At 36.3% G+C, this 15,625-nt stretch overlaps 1 protein-coding gene across 3 annotated transcripts in view; it reads right to left on the reverse strand.

Moving 5' to 3' along the window:
• The window catches only part of arhgap4b (Rho GTPase activating protein 4b), a 65,157-nt gene that overhangs the window by 10,942 nt on the left and 38,590 nt on the right, over positions 1-15,625 (reverse strand). The window contains exons 13-20 of one of the 3 annotated variants that reach the window (XM_056448781.1): positions 6,098-6,125; positions 5,824-5,884; positions 5,484-5,561; positions 3,598-3,726; positions 1,440-1,545; positions 1,107-1,337; positions 895-950; positions 506-677 (exon numbers count right to left, since the gene is read on the reverse strand). In XM_056448781.1, coding sequence (XP_056304756.1) covers positions 506-677; positions 895-950; positions 1,107-1,337; positions 1,440-1,545; positions 3,598-3,726; positions 5,484-5,561; positions 5,824-5,884; positions 6,098-6,125 — 861 coding nt within the window. The remainder of the gene's footprint in view (positions 1-505; positions 678-894; positions 951-1,106; positions 1,338-1,439; positions 1,546-3,597; positions 3,727-5,483; positions 5,562-5,823; positions 5,885-6,097; positions 6,126-15,625) is intronic. The other 2 variants (XM_056448780.1, XM_056448779.1) reach the window with 2 other exon arrangements.

Consider the following 15,625-nt stretch of genomic DNA (forward strand, 5'->3'; position numbering starts at 1 on the left):
TCTTGATTTTTGATTTTTTGATTTGAATGCAGCAATTCGAAGGATTAATAAACATATGCAAATCACCATCATTTATAATTTATGTTGCGTAGGTGTTGAGATCCCGATGATTAATTGTGCAGTGAACACATTAATACAGGCTAAACATGTAGTGACAGAAAACACCTTTAACCTAAGAAGCCCACCACATCCCGAATAACCTACCACGACTTCTTCTGTCATCATTATATTTTACAGGAAAGCCTAAATGCTGTCATACATTTTCATACGGTCGTTACAAATTTAGGATTAATCTACAAGTAAAAAAAAAAAAGCATTAATCTGCGGGTCACGTGTGTTCCGAACCGTGGGTTGTGATCCGTAAATATAACGGCTTAATCGTGATCCGTTACACCCCTAATATATATATATAATTTTAGTGAAGCAGTTTATAGGTATAAAACAGAGCTAGTGTAAACACATCATTGATCCACATGTAGTTTATGTATTGTAAATAAAGTCTCACCCTTCTGCCACACTGATGTACTTATGGGGGATCAAGCCTTTCATTCCTCCCACTTCCCCTCGCCACCAATCAGCAGAGGCCTTGCTGTGCAGTAGGAGGTGTTCACCCTGCTTGAATGACAGCTCGGCTGCAGAGCGTGCAACATAATCAAACATGGCCACAGCCTCCCACTCTACACACACACACATACAAACCCACAGCACAAAATGCAAACACACAACACAAAGCATGGCAACACAAATGCCACATATGCCAAAATCCAACATGAAAGATTGGAAAAGCACACAAAACCCAACACAGAAAATAACATGAAAGGTTAGCAAGTACTACAAACTTCGAAGGATTAAATAAAATTTGCTGTGAATGATGTGACTTGTGTGTTTTCTTACCATCTTCACTGGGAAGATGTTCAGGGTCTCCCTCGCCTTCCTCTGTGATGGGTTCACTAGAAAAAAAAAAACAGATTTTGAAATTGTTTATAAGACATTGCACTACAATTATTCTCACAAAAAATGTCCAAAGATTCTTCTAAGAATTTTTCAAATGTCTTTTTACCTCCAAGCCATCGTTTTCATTAGTATATAAAAGCCTTAAAACTCACCAGTACTCCTGCTCCAAAGTCATGCACTTCTCATAGACGGCGCCTGGAAGTTCAGAAGGTCCTGGGAAGATGTTCTCATGATGGAGGATCATGGTTTTGACCAGTTCATTGATCTGAGGAGCCAGGGTCACCTCGTCACCACCCATCTCTACGCCTCGGAGCAGACTGGGCCCGAAGCACACGGCCAGATTATAGGGCTGCATCATGTTCTCATCACTGTACTGAGAGACGCTGAATACACACAAACACACACAAACAAAACAGGTCACACACTGGATCAATGCGATTTGGAAGGATCACGAGTATCTTTGAGAAAAGGAGAGCAGGACTCACTGATGAAGGAAGGCGAAGAGATAACGCATCACTATGATGACGGGTCTGGGGAAGGACGACACTACTGACTTTATCTGCGCTACTTTTTCGGTCATGTTTTCCATTTCTAAGAGAAAGTACATGAAAAATTAGTCAGCACATTCTATTTAAAAATATTTTCAAAACAGCAACTTATTAAATTCATTGTAAAAATGACACATACGCCAATTTTTAAAGAGACAGTTCACCAAAAAGTGAAAATTTCCTCATAATTTACTCACACTCGAGTCGTTATAAACTATAAATTATACTCAAGCTGCTATAACACAGGGGTGTCCAAACTTGGTCCTGGAGGGCTGGTGTCCTGCAGATTTGACCAGCTTCAACACACCTGCAAGGATGTTTCTAGAAAGCCTAGTAAGAACTTGATTAGCTAGCCCAGGTGTGTCTGATTGGGGTTGGAACTAAACTTTGCAGGACACCGGCCCTCCAGGACAGAGTTTGGGCAACCCTGGTATAACACAAATGAAGATATTCTGAAGAATGCTAGCCATTGACATCCAAAACAGGAAAAACAAATACTTTGTGAGTCAATGGTTGCTGCATTCCAACATTCTTCAAAACATCTTTATTTTTTTGTTCAACAGGCGAAAGAAACTCAACAACAAATGGACGATGATGAGCAAATGATAACAATTAAAATTTTTGGGTGAACCATCCATTTAAAGTTATGGGGTCTGTACTATTTTGTCTGTTATGTTGCATTAATATTTAGTAATATGAAAATCATTATTAATAATCATACATCAGTCATCATCGATACTCCAGTATCACAAGATGCTTGTTTAAACCATCTAATATGCTAAATTGGTGCTCAAAATGTATCAATTATTATCAGTGTTGACTTAATAACAGTGTTGCTTCATTTGTATTTTTGCAGGATTCTTTCAAACTTCTTCTTATTGATATAATTGATTCTTTTAAAATATTAATTCATTATTTGTAATAATATTTATAATTATTACTGTACTGTAGAATAGTAAGCAAATTTGGAATAAGAGGCAGGGGGAGAATGGGAACGATCTATGAGTTGAGACTTGAATTCTGGACACTGGAAGCGCAATGGCGAGTCTATAGGCACCGATGTTATTGACATTTTTGTCTTTTTAATTGTATCTTTTGAGATCGTTTTTAAATATTGGCAAAAAGATTTATTTTTATATAACTTCTAATATTTCATCTTCATTTCCTTTCGTGAATCTATACCAGGGGTGTCAAACTCAGTTCTGTGAGGGAAGTTTCAACCCTGCTCCAACACACTTACCTGTAGGTTTCAAGCAAGCCTGAAGGACTCAATTAGTTTGATCAGGTGTGTTTAATTAGGGTTGGAACTAAACTGTGCAGAGGAGCGGCACTCCAGGAGTTTGACACCTGTGTATTATACAGTACACTCATAGTTCGACTCAGGACTTTCAGAAGAAAAACTGACATGTTAAAACTGCAATATTTCATCTCTTCAAATTTTATTTATTAGCAAGGCTTCTTAAAATTCTTAAGTTTTCCTAAATATATATTTTATATTTTTTTAAGGTTTGGCTTCTGGAGCAAATAATCACTTTTTTTCCAGTTTTTGTTTTTGAGCACTGCAGGCCAAATCAATAACAAATATTTAATTATAATTATGTGGGTGTCTTGGTATGAATATTAGAGCCTGTTTTGTATGTATTTACAAAGAAATGTGTATGTGTGGTATGATTTTGACTAAAAAACATAACATAACATAATCCATTATCCCAAAAAAAATTCTGCTTCTAACTTATCCAAAGCATTATTAATGCTGGTAAAAAATAAAATAAATCCGTCACTGAAAGTTTATGTAAAAGTTTTTTGACTAATATTTAGTTACCTGGTACAGAATTTATTTAAAAGTTATTTATTTACAGTATACATATCTTTATGGTCATTTATGATCAAAGTAATGCACTCTTGCTGAATAAAAGTGCCAAAATTGTAAGCAGTTTTACTTTGTGACCAGTTGGTTAAAATGAACTGTAAACTATAAGGTTCTAAGAAATGCATTAGCATCATTATTTATGTTGTTTTCTAATGTAGATGAAACGCTTTTCTTGGAGTCTGAATATGCACACAGTCACGTGGAAGCAGATGAAAGGCCTCTTACGGACACACTCCATGAGCTGGCTAAAGCTCTCCTCGGGGAACAGAGGTTTCTCGAGTCCTCTGAAATAGAGCTTCAGGACCCCCGCCACTGAATCAATGTCACTCTCGCTGTCAGTGAGCGGGTCCTCGCCTGCAAACCCAAAACACACAAACAAGAGCAGTCAGCGGGAGACTAGAAGAAAAGGCATATCTGAATATAAAGATACAATTATATACACAGCCATTTTAAAATGATAAGATATGGGGTTGTATCTTATGCTTTATGGTACATTCTAATTCTTAATTCATACGAGGTCTGTGGCATGACCATAGCTGAAGAAATTCAGAGTTAAAGCTGACAAAATCAAAGCAATCAGGCTTTACTTTACTAAGGGACTCTTCAGCAACTTTCTCTGCCGACTTTGATCTTGAACTTATGAAGTGTGAAAGCATGATATCGGTAGTGAGCAGCCAATCACGTGACTTACAACACAAAATAACAGCCATTTTGAGATTCACTTCTTTATGGAATATTAAGAGATTGACAAATAAAAAGAATATAGAAATTAATTTACACAGCAAATACAAACATATTGCCATGTAAGCAGTGAATATTTGTGGGGTTATATTTTTAGATCCATTTTTATCCATTTTAACACATTTTAAAGCTTTACCTGTTGATTCAGAAGTTCATTTGTATTACTCTTATCTATATGCTTTTTATAATTAATTATTTAAACCAAATGCTTAATTTTGAAACTAAACTTACTCACAACTCATGTCTGCCCTTTAAATAGCTGAAGCTTTAAATAGCTGAAAATAGTTTGCACAGATACCAATCATACAAATTTAAATTAATAATAAAATAATAATTTAATATGAATTTGTCTACCCTTATTATGGTTCATACCATTGTAGATGCATAATCACACCCTGCAAAGATGCAGGAAAATACGCAGTCTGAAACCAGCAGATCTAGTCTACTAACAACTGACGGCACAAGTGTTTAAAAGACACTTTTAGGCTATATGTAAATAACACTTATTTCATAAGTAAAGGTAAGTCAAATTAGACATAGAGGGCTCCATTTTAACGATCGATGTGGTGTGGTTAGTAGGTTACAGTTACAAGGTTAGTAACTGTACAGTTGTGCTGGTAACTGTACTATAAAACGGGTTTCGGCCGGCCGCTGCGATCAGATACTATACCTAAGTTGGCGACCCGGGGGTGTAACAGACTGCTGACTGTACTAAAAAGCTGAGGACCAGGGTCAGGGTGAAATTACAGGAGATGTTTGGGAGAAATAACAAAATGGGAGGGTGACAGGAGATGGGTCTGAAATACGGGAGACTTCCGGGTAAAACGGGAGTGTTGGCAGGTATGGTCATGGGTGTGTTTTGAGCAGTCAGTTGCGTCGCGCCATGGTGCATTTGCTATTTACATGGCGGACTTTGTTAGTGGAAAAACTGAACGCTTCACTAACGAGCAAACAGTTAAACAGACCATCTGCAGTGAGGATAAAGAACGAGCCTCCTTCTTTACTTTCTCTTTACCTTTCTTTTACTCTTTACTCCTGGAGTAAGAAAAGGGTGGAAACTCACTCCACTGAAGACATCCATTAGCCAACATATTTAATTTTGTTTGTTAATTTAAATTAAAAATAGGTCATAATTTGCATAATATATACGCTTAAAGAGCTATTAAGGTTCTAGTATGGACTTTGCCACAGTAGGTGAAAATGTATACCTTTGAAAAAATACTTAGCACCTTTATTTCTGGTTGTGTAACAACAAAAGTTGAGCCACATTCATAGTGTTTAAAACCCAGGACTGGTTCAAACTAAACTGAGATGTACCTGGTTAGACCAATATGGTGCAGGCCCAGGTATTTATTTAAATACAATCATACCTCTTTCAAAAGCATCCCTGATATGATTAACTTCAGTCTGTGATCCAGGAACCCTAAAAATGCCTTCATGATGCAGACCTGTAAAAAAAAAATTACATTAGCATATATAATTAGTTGTTTATTGTTAAATATGCTACTCATACAATTGCAGTCTGCATTGCATGTTAACTGATCACATTTTAAAGACAAATAATTGTGTACAGAACTAATTTAATAATAAAAAGCATCTATAATAATAATAATAATAATAATAATAATAATAATAATAATAATAATAATAATAATAATAATAATAATAATAATAATAATAATAATGAAGTCTTTCAATTGTCAGTTTTACCGTGCAGGTTGATGAAGCGAATGCAGCTCTCCACCACCAGGGGGATCTGTTGCCCTGAGCTCTGACAGAACGAAGGAAATTGGAATAAAAATAATTATGCACATCTGGATGGGAATAGTATTGTATAAGAATCCCAAAAGTCATAAAACAAACATATATAGTTAACATAGTGTGCCAAGAAAGAGAAAGAAGGCACAAAAAAGAGGACAGAAATACATTTACCCATACAAAGAGACGCAAACGGATGCATGCATGACAGGGGAAACAGCTGTACCTGCGTCCTGGACATCCGCCTTCTCCTTCTACAGTCACAGCCAGCCAAGCAAGGAAAGAAAGAGACAGGAGCCACATATAAAGGAGGAGAAGATCGTGTGGCATGACCAGAAAGGGGCATAACATGAAAAATGGGGAGAGGATGATGTAAAAGCAAACAAAAGCAAAAGCAGTCAGAAACGGGGGAGAAAAATTGGGGGTGAGGGAGAAAGACAAAAGCAGAGAACAAGGAGTTTAGATGAAAAGCAACACAGGGATGGTCTGATTGCATTTAGATCTGGCTAGACAAGAATATTGGGCTTAAACACTGGATAAAATATCATTCTTTTAGCCTGTATTTTGCTATGTTATGGCATATATATATACAAACACTACCCTTCAAATGTTTAGAGTTAATTTTTTAATGAAACTAATATTTTATCTTGCATTAATGCATCCCGTTGATCAAAAGTGAAACTAAAGAAGGTTATAATCAAATTTTAATTAACTAAAAATAAATTATGTTATTTCTATTCCTTAAATAATCCTGTGTAAACATATCACTGTATTAATGATTAAAAAATCAGATGCTATCATCAAAATAAACGGTAACTCTTTACAATAAGGTTGCATTAGATAATGTTATTAAGAAAGGGACTAAGCCAAAAAGAAAATGAATGAATGAATTAGATGATGTTACAATATGAAGTATGAACAATACATTTAGAATAGTATATAGTCATTCTTTTTAATGGGAATAAAGTTGTTCATTGTTCATTCATGTTAACTCAGACTGCTGTATTACCAATAATAATAATGCATTACTAAATGTTCAACTATGATTAATGAATGCTGTACAAGTATTGTTCATTATTATTTGTATTTCATGATGGTAAATGCATTAGCTAATGAAACCTTATTGTACTGTAAAGTCTGACCAAATAAATAAAATTGTTACAGCCTTATTCAAAATGGATTAAATTAATTTAAATTCACAGAAGAACGCTGGAGCTCAGACAGAGTGACCATCGGGTAATTGATCACCTCCCTGACTAAGGCCCTTCTCCCCCGATCATTCAGCTTAGATGGCCGGCCAGCTCTAGGAAGAGTCCTGGTGGTTCCAAACATCTTCCACTTACAGATGATGGAGGCCACTGTGCTCATTGGAACTTTCAGAGCAGCAGAAATTTTTCTGTAACCTTCCCCAGCCTTGTGCTGTCTCGGAGGTCTACAGACAAGTCCTTTGTCTTCACGCTTGGTTTGTGCTTTGACATGCACTGTCAACCCTGGGACCTTATATAGACAGGTGTATGCCTTTTCAAATCATGTCCAAACAACTAAATCTACCACAGGTGAACTCCAGTTAAGCTGCTGAAACATCTCTGGAATGATCAGTGGAAATAGAATGTACCTGAGCTCAATTTAGAGCTTCACGGCAAAGGCTGTGAATACTTTTGTACATGTGATTTTTGCTAAATGAAATATTTGCGCTTCAGAAAACCACAATTAAATGTGACTGTAAATGAGTAAATGTAAATGTAAATGTCAGATGAGTCATCCTGCACTACAGAGAATTCTGTCCAATCAAATGCTGTCTAAAAAACAATGCCCTTCCACAAAAGCACCTGTCACTAATTAGTAAACAGCCAAAAACAACTGATGATGTTACATAACTAAAATCAAATCCAAAACATCCCATTCCAATAGGAAATATGTCAATATACAACACAGAACTACGCTTGTTAACATATTTGGCATCCTTTAGTGTCAGAAACAATGTTAAAGTAGTACAGCTAGATCTCAACAGTGCTCCTAAATCTAATTTTACCCCACTTAGCCAAAAAAGTCCATTTTACAGGGCTACACATATTGATCAACCAATCAAACAAAAGTATTGTTGGCAAAGCAGTTCTTTGGCCCTGACTGCATTATCCAATTATTAGTAGTGTAATGAGAGTGCATACCCAATAGATTTACTGTCCACTTAAGATGAAGAGATACACCATTGCTAATGTAGGATCCAGCAGACACAGTTAGACACTCCACCACAACAGAGAGAAGCTAGTGTGAGAGAATGGAAGTGAATGGACGGGGAAGTAGTTTATGGTGGTGTAAAGAAAGAGCCAGATGGCAGAGCAGTGCTCTATAGGTCTGAGCTCCCAGGAATAGAGAGGGACAGAGAGCCTCACGGTGGGGATTTCAGAGAATAGAGACACCCTGTGGAAACTACTAGCATGACTGCTCACTAGCATATGCTATCTGCTGGAGGCTGGCGTCCCTGTAGGCTTCTTTAACAGTTTAACTAGCAAGATTAGCATCCCTGAATAGCTTCACCAAACTGGTTGACCAATTTAACCATTTATGCTTTTTGTCACGCTCAACCCAACATTAAATCACTCTTGACTAATAATGGAAAGTATTGCTTTAAGTATGAGGTTTAACTAATGTTTGAAAACTATGATTTGCTGTTGATTTACTGACCTCAGCCAAACAAGATGCAGCAAGTATTCATTTTGTCTTGCCTTTATGTGACCCTAGACCCCAAACCAGTCTTAGGTTGCAGATATTTATTTTGTGGCAAGAGTCAAAAATAGACTATATAAATACAATGATCATGTTTTATGCCAAAATGATTACAATATTAAGTAAAGACCATCTTCCATGAAGATATTTTGTAAATGTCCTACATTAAATGTATCGAAAGTACATATTTATTAGTAATATGCATTGCTAAGAACTTAATTTGGCCAATTTTCTCAATATTTAGATTTTTTAACTCTCTTTTATTAACATTAATTCATATTTGCTTATATATTCAACTTTCAGATGATGTATACGTCTCAATTTTCAAAAACTGACCCTTAGGACTGGTTTTGATTATTATTATTTTTTAATCTTCTTTAATATTCTACTGAATAAGAGAAATACATCTTGTATGGTCTGCCGATGGTTAAAATAATAGCATATCTACATTTTAGGTTGGACTATTCTTTTTACTTGGAGACTAGGTAAATGTTTGAATGCTTATAAATTGATTTGCCACAGTGCAATGAACACTAAAAAAAGTACAAATGATTATTGAAAAATGTGAACAATATAAGTAAAAAAAAGTCTACATGTGAAATGTTTTGAATATTTATGATTTTCTAAATGTTTTAAAAATTAAATGAATAAATACATGTAATGTACAGTTTGCATGCTGAACAATAAGGAAATTACTTGCTTTGCAAGACAAAATGGGCAAAGATGTTCAAGCACTATATTCTTGACTGGATGACTAATGGCTGATAAGGACATTACTATTGTGCACATTGTATTTATTATATTTATTTTATATATTTATATTTCAAAATGTAATAATATTTTTGTAATATTGATCAAAATAACTGCTTTTCATTTTGTATAGTTTGTGCTGATTTTCTATCATGACTACAACAAACTTCAGTGTCACATGATCATTGAGAAATCCTTATGGTGGCTTGAGAAAGCCATCATACTCCATAAACGTATTATTCTTCCGTCTTCTTCTTCTGAGACTAATTTCTATTTGCATCTCCTCCTAGACCGTTCATACTACAACCACCAAACTTACACCAAACCTCCAAACTGGTCTGACTCAGGTTGCTATATCTTTTCCAACTGATCCGACTTAGGGTTTTCCGAAAACTGACCTGGAAAATTCAGAAAAGTCCCATTGATTTAACATTGGACAAAACTTTATGACCTCATAACTTTCCGCCAGACTGTCATACAGACTTAAAGTTAGGCTCATTTCACTCAGACTACCAATCTGCCAATCACTGATGACCTTTCAACTTACTAGCCACACCCTAGAAAACCCTTACAGCACCTTAGCAACTGTCCTAAAGACTTCCATTCCATTACATTGGACAAACTAACAACATACCAATCCATACTAACAATATACTAATCCATACTAGAAACATACTAGTCATACTAGCAACATGCTAATTCATACTATAAACATACTAGCAACATACTAATCACAATAGCAACATACTAACAAACATGCTACCATACTAATCCATACTAGAAACATACTAACAACATGCTAATTCATACTATAAACATACTAGCAACATGCGAATTCATATTAAATTGATACTAACAACATGCTAGTTTTTACTAGAAACATGCTAGTGACATGTTAATCCATACTAGAAACATGCTAACATATTTGTTGTTATCTATTTGTGCCAACTGTTTCAGTTATTTAAACTTTAAAACCACTTCAAACTTTCAGACAAGGCTTTCTCAAGACCCCATTAAGTTAGTCTACGAGCTAGTTCCAAGATGCTATTTAGCTGCTCAAACTCATTTCTGATTTTTATCAACTTTATGTTTTTGCCACGTCACATTTGCACAAATTTCTAAATTTTTATATTTCTTAACACAAAGATGTGGTTTTGTTGAGCAGGAGTTTCAGAAACATGAATAAATCATTCCAAACTATAGAGCAGTAGTGTCTGTCAACTCTTAAACAAAACATTAACTTAAATGCAACGTGTTTAAAGGATATTTTGTGTCAATGATCTGAAAGCATGCTGGTCTTGTCGCTGCTCTGCTACAGACACTAATGAGCCAAGGACATCATAAGTGCAAATAAGGCAGACAGTTTTGAGTAGCAGCTGATGCAGACTTTAGCAGTGCACCAACTCTTGATAATAGAAGCTCAACAGACTTGCTAGTGTGAAGTCCGGAGTTCCCCATGCAGCGCTATCAGTGTGCCAAATCTTGAAACCGCTCTGAGCCTTAATCTTAGTTTGTTAAACACTAATGTCAGCAGAGCAATAGCTAAAGGAAGCCTCATTTGATTCTACAATCTCATTGCTTTTCTCCAAAAAGACATCTAGGTGTTAATAAACTTGTTTACAAGACACAAGTTTCATTTTAATCATATGAAAATAAATGGAACAAAAAAGCTCAATAACCAACCACCATATAGCATAAATAAATATAGCACTTGGTCTTTATATAATGAATATATATTTATATTATATATGAAATATTTAGTTTATTTAAAGAGTGCACCTCCAAAATGTCATTTGCTCACCCTCAAAACAACAGTGGTTTCAAACTTTGAGTTTCTTTCTTTTGTTGAAAAACAAATTAAGATATTTTGAAGAAAGCTAAAAACCTGTAACCATTGACTTCTATAGAAGTCAATGGTTTCAGGTTTTCAGCATTCTTCAAAGTATCTTCATTTGTGTTTAACAGACAAAAGAAACTCGGTAAAACTGTATTTGATGGTCCATCTGAGTATTAGTAGACTGTCTGCTTAATATTTGTTTATACTGCTCCTTCAACAGACATTTAACTACCTATATTAAACTTTGCAGGTACATGTCAGCTTACGCTAACCCCAACCTAGCAGTCTACTTATAATCTAATTAGAATTAGTTGGCATGTAGATGCAATGTAACTTAAATTCAACAAACAGACCATCAAAATAAAGTGTGACCAGAAACTAATAAAGGTTTGGAACAAGTAAAGAGTGAATAAATGATGACACAATTTTCATTTTTGTGCGAACTAGCCCTTTAATTATGTCACCATTATAAATTAATCTATATAATATATTAATACAATTTTATTAAATTTTTTATTTTCATATTACATAATACATAAAAAAGGGTGGGTGAATAACTAAAATATATATAAAAAAAACTATAAATAATCTTATATGTACATTTGTCAGTATATTATTATTATTATATTACTACTGCAGGTCTTTAAACACAGCTCCTCAGTGTTATTATTTTAAAAAAGAGAGTCTCCATAAGCTGTAGGTTGCATACAATGATTGTTTGAGGATTCTTCTTAAAAAACACAGATGGTGTAATGCAAGTGAATTATTATGTAATGTAATCATTTATTGCTTTGATGAGAAATTTGATCTATAAGTTTATCCGTCGATTGGAGAATTCTCAGAATAGCATTTTAATGTTGTTGATAAATCCTTACTGGATGTGTTTTCAGTCACCTTTGATAAAATATTAGCATAACTGTATTTTTTAATGTATACTGTGTGGTTTGTATTGTTTCATCTGTTTTTTGTGCTATTGGACCTAGTGTCTGGAATTAAGAGAATATATACTGTATTATCAGTGTATTCTTATGGTGGCTTGAGAAAGTCAACATACTGTTATACTACATAAATATATTATTCTTCCGTCTTCTTCTTTTTCTTAGACTCATTTAAGAACGCAGACTACCAATCTCAATCACTAATGACCTTTCAACTTACTAGCCACACCCTTGCAACCACTTATGACACCCTAGCAACTGTCCCATAGAATTCTATTTTAAAAAACTGCCATTGACTTTACATTGGACAAACTAACAACATACCAATCCATACTAACGATATACTAATCCATACTAGAAACATACTAATCATACTAGCAACATGCTAATTCATACTAGAAACATACTAACAACATATCAATCATGCTAGCAACATACTAACAAACATGCTACCATACTAATCCATACTAGAAACACATTAATGGCACACTAACATACTAACAACATGCAAATTCATGCTAAATTAATGCTAACAACATGTTAGTTTATACTAGAAATATGCAAGCAACATGCCAATTCATACTAGAACCATGCTAATTTACGTTAGCAACTGAGACTGAACTAAACTGTGCAGGGCTGTGGCCCTCCAGGAATTGAGTTTGACATACCTGCCTTAGCATCTGCCTAGCATCACCTTAGCGACCACATTGCAACGCCTTAGCAATGACCTAGAACACCTTAGCAACCACCTAGCAATGCCTTGGCAACTACCCAGAACACCCTAGCAACACCTTATCAACCATCTAGCAACACCTTAGCAACTGCCTAGCAACCACTCAGAGCACCCTAGCAACACCTTAACAACTATCTAGAGCACCTTAGCAACAGCCTAGCAACAGCTTAGCAACCACCTAGCAACGCCTTAGCAGCTGCTTAGCAACCAATCAGAACAACCTAACAACCACCTACTAACATCTTAGCAACTGTCTAGCAACACCTTAGCAACCACCTAGCAACGCCTCAGCAGCTGCTTAGCAACCAATCAGAAAACCCTAGCAACACCTTAGCAACCACCTAGCAATCAATCAGAGCACCCTAGCAATTACTTAGCAACCTAGAACACCTTAGCAACCGACTAGCAATGCCTTAGCAACCACCTAGCAACCACTCAGAACACCCTAGCAACCACCTAGCAACACCTTAGAAATGACCTAGAACACCTTAGCAACCGCATAGCAACGCCTTAGCAACCACTCAGAACACCCTAGCAACCACCTAGCAACACCTTAGAAACGACCTAGAACACATTAGCAACCACCTTCCAACGCCTGAGAAACCACCTAACAATGCCTTAGCAACTACCTAGCAACCACTCAGAACACCCTAGCAACCTCCTAGCAACAGCTTAGTAACAACCCAGAACACCACAGCAATGCCTTAGCAACCATTCAGAACACCCTAGCGACCACTCAGAACACCTTAGCAACCGCATATCAATGCCTTAGCAACCACTCAGAACACCCTAGTAACCGCCTAGCAATGCCTTAGCAACCACCTAGCAACCACTCATAACACTCTAGCAACACCTTAGCAACCACTCAGAACACCCTAGCAATGCTTTAGCAATCATTCAAAACACCCTAGCAACCACTCAGAACCTCCTATCAACCGCCTAACGAGAAACATGTTAACATATATGTAGTTATTTATCTGTGCCAACTGCTTCAAACTTCTTAAAACTACTTTAATTATTTAAGCTTTAAAACGACTTCATTTTCCAGTGTTGGGTTGCGGCTGGAAGTGCATATGCTGGATAAATTGCTAGTTCATTCCGCTGTGGCGACCCCAGATTAATGAATGAATGAAACTACATCAAACTTTCAGACTAGGATTTCTCAAGAGACCATAAAGTTTGTCTAGGAACATTTTTTATCCAGTAAGCAACATTCACAATGCTTCAAGTGACTGGAATTATTTCCCTAATGGAAAAAAACGAGCACAAAAAAAAAATGCAATACCAAAGGCTATTGAAAATCTGACCAGTCCCTATTGCTGACCTTCGGCAGTATTTTGAGGAGCACAACACACTTTTTCTAACAAGCCATAAAATGAACTCTGCATTAAATACAATCATCACAAAGCATTGCATTGTCATGCAAGAGGCTTGGATAATGATGACTGCAGTACTCAGAAAACAGTACTATGACTCTCACGAACACACATGCACACAAAAACATGCATGCCTCTGTGCTTTCTCTCTCACACACAAACACACACAGGTGAGCACACATTTGTGTTGGCTAGAACATGGATTATTAAGCTGCACAGATGCCTGGAGAGAAAACTGTCTCACCCGATTTAATAAGCAGCCATGTCACTTTATGGAAATAGCGTAGCGTGTCATTTCAAATAAGAATCGTCACACCATCATGCAAACCGTGCCAGTGTCTCTAACCTTACTAGAGAAGCATGCAGAGATCGCATTATCTCCATACATGTTCTCATTACCTAACATACCCATGAAGATTTACAACCTACAGTAAATGAAGACACCAAATTCATTATTAATCACTGAAGTTGCCCCTGTTATGTACCTTTTATTCAACTCAATTCCTCTTTATTTGTATAGCGCTTTTACAATGTAGATTGTGTCAAAGGTGTTTGAGAATGGAAATGGTCTGCAAAGCCTCAGAGATCAAAATGAACATCTCTCAAAAGAAAGAACTGAATCTGAAACTGCTGAAATGAGTGGTAAGAAAATTTCAGTTTCATTTCCGTAGGTAACGTATGTAGATGCATAATAACACATTTGCATAACGTCGTTCTGTGGTCTTCATTGGCTGACCACAAACAGCGTCTGCTTTGACCCTCAAATACAGTAGTCTGGAGGAGTTTGGTTTGTGAACTCAAGACAGCCACTACTAAACTGTGCTATATACAATACAGTACATAATTGAGTACACCCCATAATGAAAATGAATGTTTTTATCCGTTTCTCAGTGAATACAGGTGAATTGAGGTGATTTACCATATATTGTGGTGCATTTGAACAAAACAACCTCTGTCTGAAAGACACTTTGATCGGCTATATTACGAAATTGTTTCGTATTTTTCATTTTGTATTTTTTTCTCTTTAGAGTACAACTGTGTATGTTCCACACAATGTATGAAGCTGATCGGTCCAGTTCTTGACTCGCGGAATTCTTTCAACTAGTTGTGCCTGGAAAGTGTGAGCGCGTCAATCCTAATCATACCTGCCAACATTCGGATCATAAAATCTGGGAGATTTTATCTGGGGGTGCGCGCGAAGTGAAGAACGAGGGGTGGTGGTGGGGGAAAGGTGCATGCGAACTGAAGAGCGGGGTGAAGATGGTTGTGCGTTGGGTTCAGTGCGCTTGGGGACTGAACCAAGAAGTTGAGGAGCGGGGGGGGAATTCCGAGAGTTTTCCAGGAGAAAGAACAATATGGGAGATGGGCGGGAAATGGGTCTGAAAAACGGGAG

Source organism: Danio aesculapii, chromosome 23 (genome assembly GCF_903798145.1).
Source record: "Danio aesculapii chromosome 23, fDanAes4.1, whole genome shotgun sequence".
NCBI lineage: Eukaryota > Metazoa > Chordata > Actinopteri > Cypriniformes > Danionidae > Danio > Danio aesculapii.